The sequence below is a fragment of the Dryobates pubescens genome, chromosome 4 (assembly GCF_014839835.1).
Source record: "Dryobates pubescens isolate bDryPub1 chromosome 4, bDryPub1.pri, whole genome shotgun sequence".
Taxonomy (NCBI): Eukaryota; Metazoa; Chordata; class Aves; order Piciformes; family Picidae; genus Dryobates; species Dryobates pubescens.
In genome coordinates this window covers 12,874,979-12,889,808 of record NC_071615.1, presented here as the reverse complement: position 1 = coordinate 12,889,808, position 14,830 = coordinate 12,874,979, and the positions used below count along the sequence as shown (strand labels likewise).

General features: G+C 40.5%; 2 protein-coding genes across 4 annotated transcripts in view; both read right to left on the bottom strand.

Moving 5' to 3' along the window:
- Nucleotides 1-9,598, bottom strand: part of TXNDC11 (thioredoxin domain containing 11) — a 28,456-nt gene extending 18,858 nt beyond the window's left edge. Inside the window, exons 1-4 of one of the 2 annotated variants that reach the window (XM_054180600.1) lie at nucleotides 9,447-9,598; nucleotides 5,040-5,256; nucleotides 4,258-4,355; nucleotides 2,261-2,390 (exon numbers count right to left, since the gene is read on the bottom strand). In XM_054180600.1, coding sequence (XP_054036575.1) covers nucleotides 2,261-2,390; nucleotides 4,258-4,355; nucleotides 5,040-5,256; nucleotides 9,447-9,598 — 597 coding nt within the window. Of the gene's footprint in view, nucleotides 1-2,260; nucleotides 2,391-4,257; nucleotides 4,356-5,039; nucleotides 5,257-5,530; nucleotides 5,632-9,446 lie in introns of those variants that run through there. The other variant, XM_054180601.1, reaches the window with a different exon arrangement.
- A 516-nt stretch (nucleotides 9,599-10,114) lies between these two features.
- Nucleotides 10,115-14,830, bottom strand: part of ZC3H7A (zinc finger CCCH-type containing 7A) — a 28,458-nt gene continuing 23,742 nt past the window's right edge. Inside the window, exons 20-23 of one of the 2 annotated variants that reach the window (XM_054180602.1) lie at nucleotides 14,524-14,632; nucleotides 13,815-13,948; nucleotides 13,316-13,479; nucleotides 10,115-12,117 (exon numbers count right to left, since the gene is read on the bottom strand). In XM_054180602.1, coding sequence (XP_054036577.1) covers nucleotides 11,928-12,117; nucleotides 13,316-13,479; nucleotides 13,815-13,948; nucleotides 14,524-14,632 — 597 coding nt within the window. In that variant the 3' untranslated portion in view covers nucleotides 10,115-11,927. Of the gene's footprint in view, nucleotides 12,118-13,315; nucleotides 13,480-13,814; nucleotides 13,965-14,523; nucleotides 14,633-14,830 lie in introns of those variants that run through there. The other variant, XM_054180603.1, reaches the window with a different exon arrangement.

The window sequence follows — 14,830 nt, the reverse complement described above, 5'->3', positions numbered from 1 at the left end:
GCACTGCCCAGGTACAATATGGAAATCAGCTACAAAGAGGTCATTCTCAGCTCAAGATTTTGAAGTCAAAAGTAAATAGCCCTACCATAACTTTGCAGAACACAGGACTGAAAAAATCAGATATTGATGATGATAAATCTTTCAAGAAATATTCTGAGCTTCAAATTACTAAGTCTCTCCGTGAAGAAAACACAAAAGCCTGATCAAGCAGCACACAGTGATGAAAATGCCTAACGATCTATCCTTTAGAGTCTTTTCTTTCTGCTAAAAACTAACATTTTTAACATACATTTTAAAAAATAATAAAAATATCAGAAGACAGTAGCCAAGGCTTTCTGCCAAGGTTATTTCCTGTAACCTACTCTATTCCTCAAACTTTCTCACTTCTTAAACACCGAAGTCACTTCCCTGATTGTTCCTTCTCCTACCAAGTGTGAAAAGTTCCTCACATTGCATGAAGAACATTAAGAATGTTCACATTTCTACCTGTTTAACAGGATGAAACAAAGTGTTTATCTCTGATTGGAAACAAACTTTTAGTTGTGACTGAACTGTGTTTCCTTTTCCATCCACCTTCATACACAATTCTCTACTCTCAGGTATTCTCTGCATCCTAGCTCCTGATCACTCAGCATTTGTCTTTCTTACTGCACTCATGTGGACTTGCACTAGGTCATGTCCTGTTCCCTGAATGGATCTTACTGTATGAGGTGGCTGTTATTTTTGTATCCCCTTCTCCTGTTGCTTAACTTTACAGAGGCAAGACACTGAGCACCTAATGGCACAGTCTGGGAAATAGCCCCAGCCATAAATGACTGCAGGGCAGCACGACAGATAGGCCATAGATACAGAGACTGAGCATGTGGAGCCACAGCATTTGAAGCACAGGAAGGAAGGAAGTTTGAGCATAGAAATAAAAATATCTGTACAACTGCTAAGCAGTATTTTTAAAAAAAAAAAAATTATTTTCTGGTTCCCCCATAAATTTACGTTTTATCTTAGTCTTTTTCAAATGGAAATGTACCTCCTACAGTAAATTTAAGCTTAATGTCACTATGCTATCAAGAAATAATTCACGTAACACAGACTAAAAAACCCCAAGAGCCTGTATTCAAATCTCTACAGGAAGCAAAAATTAACAATTTCAGAATGGCAAGACTGAAGTTGTGAATGAACAACAAAATTGCTTGTGGTCACAGGAGGAATTGGCATCAGAAACACAGAGCTTCCTACTCCCAACTCCGCTCCCACTTAGAAACACTGGAAAACTAAACTCGGTAACAGCTCCTGAGGGAGACGCTAAAGCATGAGCAGCACAGCGCCTACCCATGGTACGTAGCAGCACACGTGCCCTTGTGCTATGGCAGCTTTTATTAAACAGCACAGGTCTTGCTCCACTCTGCAGCACAATCAGCCAATAGAATATGTCCCACTCAAAGAGGAACTTGTCTTCATTCTGAAGGACTGGAAAGCCCCTTACACGTTTTGGCCACTTCTACAGCATTCTGCTCTAATAGCCTGGGGTTCAGTAAGATTATGGCATTTCTCCATTATGCCCTACAGAAAGGAGCAGCTCTAAAGGGATTATAAATGGTTCTGTTCTAAGTGCAGCCTGTCTAATTGGAAGTTACTAATCCAGCAGGACTGCTGCCAATCTTGGCACCTCTCAACACGACAGATCAAAAATTAATAAAACACAATGTACTGGTGGATTAAATTAATGAAGATACAGCACACAGAGTGGTTAGGAGCCATTATTTCCAATGATTTCACATTTGCTTCTACTGAACAGGCTTATCTTATTAGAAAAGTTTCATATTCCCTTAAAAATTGAAGCAACAACTATAAATTGGGGATTGGACTAGATGGCCTTCAGAGGTCCCTTCCCACCCAGACCATTCTATGATTCTCTCTCTCTCAAATGCTTTCCCATCTTAGACTGCAAGACTTTTGTGAAAATATTTCTCCCTTCTTTCTTGCCTCTATGTAACTTCTCAGTAAGACAGCAAATTTGATTGTTGTCCCTACATACTAAAGAACTATGAACTAAAAGCATCACTAAATCGTAAGAGCCACTATACAGGGACCCAACATTATGAATCTGTCATTTCATATTTTTATGATTTTAACAAATTTAAGGGGCACTGATTTCAGGATCCTGCAAATAAACTAGTACTTTGGAGCAGATAAAACTTAATTGAGAAACAAGTCAAACTCTTTCTGAACCACAGTGGTAAAGCTAGAGAAGAGAGACATGTACCTCATAATTTGAGAGGAAATCTAGTAATTTTGATCGAGACGAGATGTAGAGTAGTGGTGTCATCACCCGGCGAACAAACTTTTCAATATAAACAGCACTCATAGGGCCTTTGTATTCAATTGGTCCAAAACTAGTACCAAAAAAAATAATAAAACATTAAGACTTAAATTAGCAATAGAGTCCCTCCTGGGGGTGGCAGAGATAGGAGTTACATAGACAGCATGCTCAGCCTCTAGGGAATCGTTCTCTGTGTTAATTAACAGTGGCTTCTGTAACTGATAGAGGAGTTGTGTTACCAGACTCGAGGTACAGTGCAGAAACTGCAGTGACTCCAGTGCAGTGTCTATGGGGAGGTGCAATGTGTTGGGGGAGACAAAGAGATAGAGACCACCTCTGAGTCCCATTAAGGAAGCTGGTAAAATGCAGGTATGAATGGTAAGAGCATGTACATGTATTTCTTCAGTAAATATGTGTCTCAGAAATGCACACCTGAAAATTGTCACTATTTCTACTTAATTTTTAAAAATCTTTAGAAAAAGTTCAAACAGTACCAGTCTGCAGTACCAGGTGCAGTATTTTTAATACAGACTTTTACGAGCAGCACTCAGGAAAGCAGGGACAGATCCAGCTGTGCTGCTGAACAGACTCAGGGAGTCTACAGTTTCTCATCACATCGTATTAGGTAGTGCTAAACCAGAACACAGGCTGGGCCTTGTGGCTACAATTTCTAGAGCTTCTTCTTCAACCCCCTGAAATCCACCGTCTGATTTATTATCATTAGGTTGTACAAAGCATCACAGTCCAAAATAAAATCAGAAGTACAAGGAATGAATCCATTTCCACTGAAGAATTTCATGAGATTCATTTTTAATACAGTTTATATAGACACTGAAAAATATCTGAGATACCTACATTCAATTTCTTTGAAATGGTTTTCTAAAGCCGACGAGATTATTCTACATCCTGCAAAGGTTTATTACAAACCTTTGTCTTAACACCAACATGCACTGCTCCAACATGGCACATGCCCAGTACGCAACATTCGAACATTAGTATGACAGGTGAATTGCCCTTTGGGGGTTTTGTGGAGGTACATCTCATCTTGTTGCAACTGCTTAAGGTTACTCATAAAACCTAAGTGTATTGTGCTGTAATTTCAAGATCAAGTAAGTTTAAGTCAATGTATATCCTAGTGGGACTGTTGTTTTTACTACAGTTGGAATTAAGCCAGTGCCATCTGTGTCTATTCCAAGTTCAGCAGCCAAAGATCAGGATTGTTCCTCCTCAATATATAAATTTCCCTCCCAAAACCCAAAATCAGCCTCTGTGATGGAAGAGAGCTGCAGGTTGTGACTAGAGGATACAAGTCAAAGTACAAGTGATAAACTACAGAGAATCCAGCTCTATTATACCTAGCATTAGAAACTGTTTCTTTACCTTCCGTCCCCCACAAAAAAAAAGTTAATACATACAAATACTAAAAATGAGATAATACAAATTTGATACAATAACTCAATGTAAAATTGAGTGCAAAGCTCTAATGTATGAAGAAACCTTCAGTACATAGTGCTATTTAAATATGCATTTAAACTCTGCTGACTTTCATGGCCCTTAAGTACATACTTTACTGGTGTCACAAATTTGGTTACCAGTTGATATAATCTATCTACAGAGCAAGCAGACAACTGAAAGCAATACATAAATCTGATTTCTGTACTTTTAAATGGAGGTAGAACTGCCGAGAGATGTACAGGCAAAACAACATTTCCTTAAGGATGAAGAATTGTGCAGCATGTCATTTAACTGACATATGCAAGCCCTCTTGACAACTGAATAGCACACAGGATGAGCTTCACCCAGAATCTCCTCCTCTCCAACTATTTAATGTTGTCATAAATACAAACTTTGCAAAATGCAGCATTTTATACAGTATCTGTCCAAAAAAAAGACAAAAACCAAACCAATAAAACCCCCAGACTCCAGTTACGGTATCTTACCTCCGATGGTATAAGTGTATCACAGGAAAGTAGAAGAAATGCTTCTGCTTCCTACATTTCCCCTGGTTCCACCAGCAATTTACAGCCACAAACAGCACCTGCAAAGCAGGCAAAAATTCTCAGCAAACATTTACATTACTGAAACCACCTTTATCTAACATGCATTTTTTCCAATCCATGCCATCTGCTATTTTCACTGTCTTTTCAACTCAGTTTTCCCTATCTATCCTCTTAAACTCTATCACACAAGACTTTTCTTCTTTTTTTTTTTTTTTTAATTATTATTTTAACAGCTTTCCCTTTGGTCATTTCTCTTTCTAGTTTTAAAGCTTCTTAATCTAAATCAATTTACTAAGTTAGTCAGAATCTGTGTTAATTACATTTCTGCAGAGTGGAGCTCAATGCAGAGGTTTAGGACAGCTGTACCTGTGAAGCATTCACAGGTAACCAACTGCTAGAAAGCAGGGCACAGCTGCTATCTTATATCATTACCAGTGTCTCCAAGGATCCTGTAACTGGAAGCAAAGGTGAACAAAGCTGAGAAGAAACTTTCTATTTCCACTCAGGACTAGAAATAACAGACAACTGAGCAGGAATCAAAGGTTTTGTCCATTTATTCTAACACTCTGTATGTTACACTGCAATCATGGTGACTGGCTGTGTTACCCTAAAATGTGAGCAATCAAGTCCCACTCATTCCCTTGGGATGACAGAAACTAGCAGTGGTGGACACTAGAAAGCTAGCAGATCACATTTAAGATCTGTGTCTTCTCTGGAGTTACCTGGTCTGACAACCTGCTGGCCACATGCTCTATTTCTTCTCTTGCTGCAATGGACTGGCCACACCACGGCGCATAGAAGAAATAGAGCACGATTTCTGAATCCTGACGAAGGTGATCTGCATAGTCTAACTGTCCCCGGAAGAGATCAATGACTGGAGATCTTGTGGAGAAAAAATTCACTGGAAGCTTCGCTGGCATTGTTACATCTTTTGCTCGGCTGTGGGAAGGAAATTAAGAGTGGTTATTGAGAATGTACAGAAGTGTGCTCAAAACCCTAATTTTCAATCTTTGCAAAGGTCATGCAATGACAAAACTTTGGAAATTGATGCAAATGACTGCAACTTACATTATCTGAATTAGTGTCATAAAATACCACAAAAACCCCCAAAGATCACCTTTAACAAGCTGGTCACACTGTGATACCACGCACTATGTTTATGGGTATGTTAGCTCACACTCTTACTGCTGGTTGCTATAGAGCATAAAATTACCAGGAAGAGTGATTTCTTTGGATTTCTTCCCTGGCCTCATCCTCTTTTAACACTTGTACTTTAGGTAACAGCACCCTGATAAAAGAAGAGACACTGGTCATGAAGTTTTGTGACATGATGTTTTTGTAAACAGAGTTAACTACTCTGCTTTATGCTTTGCTTTAAAGTACTCTATGCTTCATCCTTCCACACTGTATTAGGGAAGAATACATTAATGTGTATTAGTTTATTTTACTGGTTAGAGCAGGGACTGCAAACTACCCAGGGCACACTTCCTCATCTATGTAAGGACATCATCAACAAATAGAGTGCCAATGTATAGATTATGACAGATTAAGTTTCCCAAGAGACAGTAGTTTGACCAGTAATACTAAGAAAATAAACTAAATACTCAGGAAACCATTTTTTACCAAATCAGCAGTCAAACTATCCAGAACTCAGCATTTCCCAGATGTTCAGAAGCTGTTATAAACTGCCTTAAATGCAAGTGAATGATCTCCAATTCAAAAGTCTTCCACTACCCATATTTATATTAAAGCAAGTCAGACTAAACTCTGGACCACATCACTGCAATGCTCAATTTTGCCATGGTTCCTTATGTGACAGGAAGTTTTAGAAAGGACTCTGTATTCCTTTACCTTCTAGCATAATAAAAAGCTAACAAAAAAATCTTTTTACCTGATGTCTGATCCTCCTCATGGTACCATTTTAGTAATTATGGTGAAGTTATTGAGCCATGAACACTGTCAAACTTATATATTAAGCAACTTAACAATGTTGCCACATTTTCAAACTGTACAATCATTATGGTTTGTCAGCAGTACCTTTGCTGCTATGCAGACCCACAAAAGCCCCAGCTCTTCTCTCATTTCCGAGTTACTAAGCATGCACTTAAAGCTCAGCATTCAAGAATCACACCTAGTATATTTTCTGAGCTGTGGAAATTCTTAGATCATGTGTAAGAGACAGTATTTACTTCAAAATCCAGAAGTTTGAAAATATTAATGAATTGTAAATGTGAGAAAGCAGTTAATTCCACTATGCACAAAATTAGGTTTCCATGCAGATGGCAAAAAAATCCAGCCATCTTCTATGGACTTCTACCTTTGTTTCATCCCCTCTCCCCCAGCCAGTAACCCAGCACCTCCTTTCCCAACCCTCAGTTTCTTACTCCACCTCAGAATCAACACCTGGCTCCCTCCATACCTATCCAAACTGCTGGCTTCTTGCCATGACTTCTAGCTGCCAGCTGGACAAGACACAATGCTGATGTGTTACAGCTCTAACTCAGAGGTCCGCACATACACGCTGATCAGCTGCTGAAAGTGAAAAAGGGCAGCTAGGTGTTAATCCCACACTAACGGAAAGTGGACAACTGGGCCAAGAGTTAGAGAGTAAGCATTAAAAATGAGATGTGAAATTGGCTCCACAATTACAAGAAAGTAAAACCGATCAACAGAAGTCCCATGAAGCAAGTAAGGAACTACATATCTACCTTCAAATATGAACATAACTCCAGTATTATTAAAAGACCAAACACAATAAACAGCTACCAGCTGCTTAAGGTGATCTGTTAAGTGCTGTCTCTCTCTGCAACACCAAATGCGTAACAGAGTACTTCTACATAAATCCCAGGTTTACATAGACAACAGTGCACTGAATCCCTAAAAAATATACAAGTATAAACTGAGTATTGCATAATGAATCATTACACAAACATAATCATCACATACTGTTTATTAACACACTGTGTACCTCATCTGCAGCACTCACTTAAACAGAAAAACCTCATAATAAAGGAAAGCACATGGAAATGCCTGGAGGATCAGCCCCTTGGACTGCATAGTCCTTAGTCTGAGGCTGCCTCAAAAGATATTTGCATAGTGCCAGAAATAATTCAGGTTCTAAACCACAGGCTTTCTCAGTAACACGTTAGGTCAGGCTTCACTGGTTATTCTTTGAGCCACTATAAACCTGCAACACCTCAAAACCCACTAATGGATTGCCTTGTAATAAAGGAATTTTCCCTTTCCATGCTTTTTATCCATCAGTCTCAAAAGTTCCACATTGTATTTACATGGTAGTAACTGTCCTCTGGTGCTGAGACTTGCTTGCAAATCATCCTGACATATGGTGAGAAACCATGTACTGTAATCATAGTCAACATAGGCAATTAACCATCTTCCAGTGGCTATTTTTACATGTGAATTTTCTGACGGCAACGGAACAGGGAATGCTTTTCTGATATTGGTCTATTTAACTACAATCTGAAAAGCCAAACCCCTTTAATCAAACTTCCTGTACAGAGTGGCAAGAAGCACATTCCATTTCTAAACTTTCAAACACAACTAGCAACAATATGAAACTAATAGCCAAATTTTAAACAAAGGAGAACAGGAAGAAAACAAACATCAACATCAATGTAAGTGTAAGTAAAATAATATTTTTTTTAAGAAACAGACAGTGAAAAAGAGAGGTGACTAAGTTCAGAAAAAACTGCACAATACATGGCAAGAGCTTTACACTTCCATCTAAATTATCTGGTCATTGTGAGATAAGAGATTGCTGGAACGGAGGCACTGCTGCTCACAGAGCAACTCAGACTTAAAAATCACTCTGATTCAAGGAATATGTCTTCAAGAGGTGAGAAGAGAGCCCTAGTATTTTTCAGAAATATTACCTGTGAATCGAGTGTTCCTTGCAATAAAAATTTGTCAGATTCTATAGAACAGGGAAGTAATCATGTCCCTGTAGCCTTCTCCCACTCCTAAAATTGAAACCCAAATGTAGTAGAGACTTCTTCAATTAATATAGTACGAACTGAAGCACACATTACCTTGACCTAAAACCCATCCAGAACATTCAAATCCCAGTCTACACTCCAGAGCTCAGCTGCCCAGCTGCAGCACATTTATGTCCCTACCATACATCACCCAACTCTCCTCACACTTTCAGCTACAAACACCACCTGGTTCTACGTGTTCCATAGCCACGTATACCAGACTCCCAGCAAATAGGAACCGCAGACACTTTTGCGAAGAGAACAGTTCCAGCTCCCAAGAGGCGCACCACCAGACTATGAGGGAAAAAAACCCACAAAACGTCTGCCTAAAGCAGTTGCAGGTAACCGGGGTGTCCATACTAACGCAGGAGCCAGAAGAGACCTGTTTTCCCCCTCTTTGTACTCCCACGCCAAGGAGCTGGCTGAGCAGGCTAAGGAAAGGAGTCAGCCCTATAGCCGTCAGCCCTATGGCCCTCAGCCCTTACGTGGCACCACGAGGTAAAGAGCTTTCCAAAACCGCGCCTGCCCTCAGGTGCCTGTGCATCCGCGCACCTACCGGGTACCGTCCACCGCTGCCCGACGGCTCCCACGAACACATATAGCTCTTCAAACCACCGCGGCTTCTATCGCACCCATGGATTAACGCGAGGTGGCGGCGCTGCCCCTTGCCCGCCACGGGTCACAGGGCCCCGCGTCCCCCCACCGCTACACCGCTGAGCTGGCGACGGTGTCCCCCTACCACAAGAGAAGGGCCCTGGTTGCCATGGGGACCGTATGCCTCCGGCCCCAGGAAGATAGTGTCTGTCACCTACTCCAGAAACGGGCATTCCTCACACGACCCAGCCCCGTGCGGTGCTTCTCGGGGCCCGAACATAGAGCGCGGACAGACGCGTGGGCAAAGCAGGCACAAGGGTTGGCGCCTCGGGAGGACCCCCGGCTCTGCTAGGCCTGGTCGCCCGCCCTGGCACACCCGCAGGCCCCGAGGCGGGACTCCCCCAAGCGCCTCTGCCCCAGGCCCCCGGGGCGCGCCCAGCCTTCGAGGGGCGGGCGGGCGCTTCCGTCAGCCAGGCCCCAATATCCCGTGACCGCCCAACCTCTGCTCCCTCGAAGCCGTTCTCCCGGCCCCACCATTACCTGCAGGTGACTTTGAGGGCGACAAGGAAGGCGCAGCCCAGCAGGATGGCAGCGCCGCACAGCAGCTCGGGCCGACGCGCCATCTGGGCGGCGCGAGGCCGCAGCCGAGGAGCAGCGGCGGGGCCGCAGCCGGAGCCGCCGCATAACGACATCATTCCCAGCCGCGACGGGGAGGGGTGCGGGAACCGGGCCGCTCCCGCTCGCACACGTCTCCCTACCGCCCGCCTGTCAGCCCCGCCGGGGCGGGCCCCTCTGCCAGCGAACCAGCTGCCGCCACGTCGCGCCGCCCCAAGCAGGCGCGCAGGCGGTTGGACTACGGTCACTAGTCCCGGTGGCCGATGGGACCCCTCGGAAAGGCGAAGGGAGAACGGGCCGGGCTGAGGAAGGGCGCGAGGAGTCGGGTCGGCGGTGGGAGGAGCCGCGGCGGGGGACGGCAGGCGTTAGGCCGGTGGCCTTCGTTCGCCCGCAGAACGGCCTCAGGAAAGCCACGTTCAGAATGGGCTTATCGGCTTCCTGCTTTGTGCAGGACACGGTTAAAATTTCTCTCGCCGAGACCGGCAAGTAAATAACGCCCCAGTAATTGTTCCGAGACCCCGGGAGCAGCTCTTCCCCAACAGCCCCCACATTGCAGTCACGAAAGACTTCACACCATCCTTATAGAACAAGGATTCAATGTTTAGTTGTGTCTAGAATTACTTCCAATAATTTACAGAGCACTTACATTAAACAACGACAGCGTAAAATCCAGAAAACAATTCGGAAAGGCACACAATACAATCAGATTTTGTCACAGAAATAACAGTGTCCATAACACTCTAGTTCAAGCTCCGTTTATTACAAACAATATAAAAAAATCGGCATTGCAGCAGGTGGCATTTCAAGCACCAAGCTAAATTTGTATGCCTACTATACATTGGATTCAAATGGACTTCAGCCTAGCCTGTAAGGAACAGACACTTCACAGGTTCTCCCAGCTATGGCTAACCATAAGATGTTAATATTTGTTGTGCTTTTACTTTGTGAAGTGAAAGGGACACAGCTTCCAGACTAGTCGTGTATGGGCATTACTGAACTTTGGTTCAACACTTCTTACATACACATTATATGGCCAATGACTACATTCAAACTACTGAAGTCATTCTTAAAGCTCTTCTAATTATATAAGGTTAACCAGTAACAGAGAAAAATACTCTCAAAAGGAGGGAGAAGTCAGTCATAGGGTAAAAAAGAAATCCATCTTTATCTATTGTGAATGAATTAAAGAGGCTTACTTTAAAAATAAATAAATAATAATTTTTTAAAAGTAGACACACAAAGGAAATTGAAAGCATGATCTGCGTAGAAGCCAAAACACAAGAGAAGCTCCGGTGCTTGTAAAGCCAAAAGGCTAACCAGGCATAAGTCATCTCGGCCCGTGATTGGTTTCCAGTTCCTGTGGTCTGCAGGAAATGCCATTTGAAGTTCCAGCCGTCTGACAGATGAGGTGGTGGTTTAGGCTCAAGTCAAAAGGCTGAAAACATGACCCAGCACTGAGCAGCTCAAAATGCTTGTCTACTTGACAAATTAGTTGGGCAGTTTTGTTATTTTAGTGATGCAATGAGATGATAATACAGAAATAGCTGGAAACAAGCAGCTGCAGACACAAATATAAACTAAATCTTTAGCTACAGCTGCTCAAGCTTTTGCTAATAGGCAAATCATTGTTTTTACAAAAATCTCAATCCTGAAAGGTTACATGCAGAAAACAGCTTTGTGTAAAGTTCTCTTTATTACAGGCAACATTAGTCCATACAGTAATACACAATACTGACATACAAGTGTAATCTTTCAAAATCATCATTTAAACAGCAAAGACCAATAAACAGAATTTTAACTACTTTATTTTCAAAAATTAATACGTTTTTCTCTCAAGATCCTTTTTCAGTAAATTATATTGAAACATACAAATAGAGAAAAAATACCCATTCAACATATATTGCAGTTAAATGGTTATTTTGTTTAAAATCTTTAATAAGAAAATCCTTTTTAGCAACCTACATATAGATAAGTAGCAAACTTTGTTTAAACAAATCCTCTCCATTAAAAGATCTGAAGAATTTTCATCCATCATTTTCTTCTTAGCCCATAACGTTCTGTTTTGTAATACCTTGATACCTTAAAGTTTTTCAGCTGAAGGACTGGTACTAGGGGGCTTCCTAGATATTATAACCTCTTCCCCCCACTTCTATTTCCTATCTTTCTGTCCAACAGAAGGTGAGTAAGCACGTAATACTTCAGATTTCTTTAATCGCCACTCTGCTTCATGAGAGCATAGACAGGTCTGCTCAATCCCCCTAAATCTACTACATTTTGCTGTTCAGGAGGAACAATATATGCCAATAAAAGCAGAAAACCTGCAGCTTTTCTGTCCCATGCTTTAGATTATTGTCAAATTTTCTGGTTTATGCTTCCAGCTGATAACATGTATGTGTCATCTCAGTGTTAGTTTAAATCTTTAAACAAAAAACTATATTTTCCAAAGTCATTATCACTGGGAGCAATCAAGTGGTCTTTTCTTGCTTTGCTGAGCTTCATTCTTAAAACTTGTCTTCGTTCTTCCCACTCATGGAGTTCAGCATTGCCATGGGCAAATTTACAGTTGTTTCCTTCAGTGCAAGTACCAGCCATATATCTGTTAAGACAGATTTCAAATAGTGTTTTCATAGAACTATCACCATTATTGTATCTAGATTTTCTTCTGGTCATGTTTTTGAAATACTAAGGACAAAAATATCATAATTGGTGGAGTATTTACTTTTAAAATAAGATGATTTAGCATTCAATTGTATTTCTCTTTTCCAGCTGTCAAGTATTTTTAAAGGACAAGAGATGGCTCTCTTCTTTCTGTTCTTCATGCTACTACTTTACTGAGTCATTTAATGCCTGAAACTATTTTCGTCAAGTCAAATTAACATATTGTCATTTAACTTACTAAGCTAAATAACTACAACTGTTAACCCCCCCCCAACTTATTAATTGCCCTTTGTAAACTAAATTCGAGTTTTAAACACTCTGTATGACTTAAGAATGTATTTTATCCTATTTTATAAGTGTGCCAGTTTGTATTCACTTTATACTGCCTATCTGAAGTTTGTTAGTGTTCAAAACATCAAATACATTTAGGATGTTATGTGTAGGGAGCACATAAGCTTCCATGCAAAAGACTGTCAATAAAAAAATAACTTGTTTTAGACTTTGTGCAGTTTCTCAAGATCTCCAAGGCTCTCAAAATCTTTTAACTTGGAGTAACAAAAGGTATCGGCACCAGTTAATTAAATCTTTAACTCCAGAATGCAGATTTCCAAAGGTTTTAGCCTTCCAAGAAGATTCCAACAGTGGAAAGAACTTCCAACATATTTACCAAAGAAAATTCTCTCTTTCTATCAGGTAAACAGGCTTCATTTAAGAACTAAAGGTAAACAAAAATATACAACCAGCACTGGGGAAAACCAACAGGTTAAAGTCCTCTTCTATGAATTCATAAAAAATTTCCATTAACAAATACTCAATTTTAACAAATTTGTTTTGATGCTGTTACATTTCTACTTGCCTTAAAGATCCAGTATCATTGTCCAGCAAGGTACTGGTTTTGTATTCCCCAAGCAATTAATATGCAGATGCTTAAGTAAACTTCTAATAACACTATCTTGTGGAGCTGCAATAATCTTGCTACCCTTTATTAACACCACAAGAGCATTAATTTGGTCCCACTCACTGGGATGTATGCAAAGCAAGAACACTAGAAACACTGTCAAAACTAATAACCACTGTAATTATTTACACTACAAACTGGCATTTTCAGCATTCTTGACATCTTAAAAGGCACATACCTATCACAAATGCTAAAATAGCCGGTTGGAAAGCGATACTGCCAGCAGTTTTGATCGTCCTCAGTGTGGAAAACCTTCTCTTTATGCTTTTCTGAAGAAATGTGACCCTGCCATTGCTTCTCACTATTACAGTTCTTCCCACACATCCAACAGTGAAAATCCACCTGTTTTACAAGCAGTTTGAAAAGAAACCAATGAGAATTCAAGACTACAAGCGCAGAACTGCTCCAAATGCACTTTAAATGTTTTCTTTATATTGGCCTGTAAATTGTCTTTTACCTAAACAGAAACAGTGATTCAAACACTGATTTAAACCTGAAGTTTATGATCCCCTTTAGATTTAAAGGGTTCTGAAGAATCGCTATGCACTGTCACAAGCTGCATTTAATGAAGCACCAAGAAATTAAGGACAAGTGTGTATGTTACTGAATGTGAGAAGAAAAAAAACAACCAGCAACTCCCCACATTTTCATTTACAATTATACCCATGATTACTTACTGTAACTTCAGCATAGTCAGTTGGCATGTGAATTTGCTTCCCATTTTCTTTATTTGACTGAGCAGCTGTATCATCTCCTTTTTCTGGTTTTTGACTTTTTAGCCATATGTCATACAACTGCTCCAAGTCTTGAACTAATGAGAGCAGAAGCTAAAATAAGTAATTAGCAATTAAGGCAAGAGTTTGAGAATACTAGATAAATGACTGAGTTTGCAAGCACAATTCAGTCCCCATCTATTAAAAGAAGAAAAATGGACAAAATGTAGACATTTACACAGTTTAGAGATAAGAACCAAGAGCAGTAAGAATCTCTGGCTACTTACCAACACCTGTTTCAGCCTAAGGGAAAGTAAGATGTTACACACTTCAGAACAGGTACCCAAAGTGCAGATAACAACTGTGCTGTTGTGTATCTGAATTTGGGAGTACTTAATATGAAGTGTGCTATAGTTTTTGTTATGTTTAGTCTGCCACAAATAACCTGCTCACAGATGTTGTCAACAGAATCCTAGTGCAACAAAATCCTTGTGCAACAAATACATAACTATTTTGCTGAATACTGGGTTTTGAATACCCAGTCTGGCCTTATTCAGATTTTTGAAAAAGGCACCTGGTAACGTTTACCACAAAAGACAGAAAGTGGACTAAGAAGTAGTAAGAATGAAAAACAGTTATATTTACAATATGTTACATTTACTCTTCTACTTACTGCTGTTTTCCTTCATGTATGTCCACATCTCTCTTTCCTCAGGGCTGTGAGCAAATGAGCAGTTCCCATCATACTGACATTTCTTGCCTGAAGCAATATGATTGCACAACTGGAATGTGAATTTGAAAAATTCCTTATGAATATAAAGTAAAATGAATGACAGTAGAATTTTTTCATTCTTTTCTTTTTTTTTCCAGTCTTAGCTAGTGTTTCCCCTCCCAATTAGACATCTATATGGCATGAAAAACAGAATCATATTAATTTGATTTTTAAAATTCCTATATTGTAGTTAGAAAAAGCAAACTGC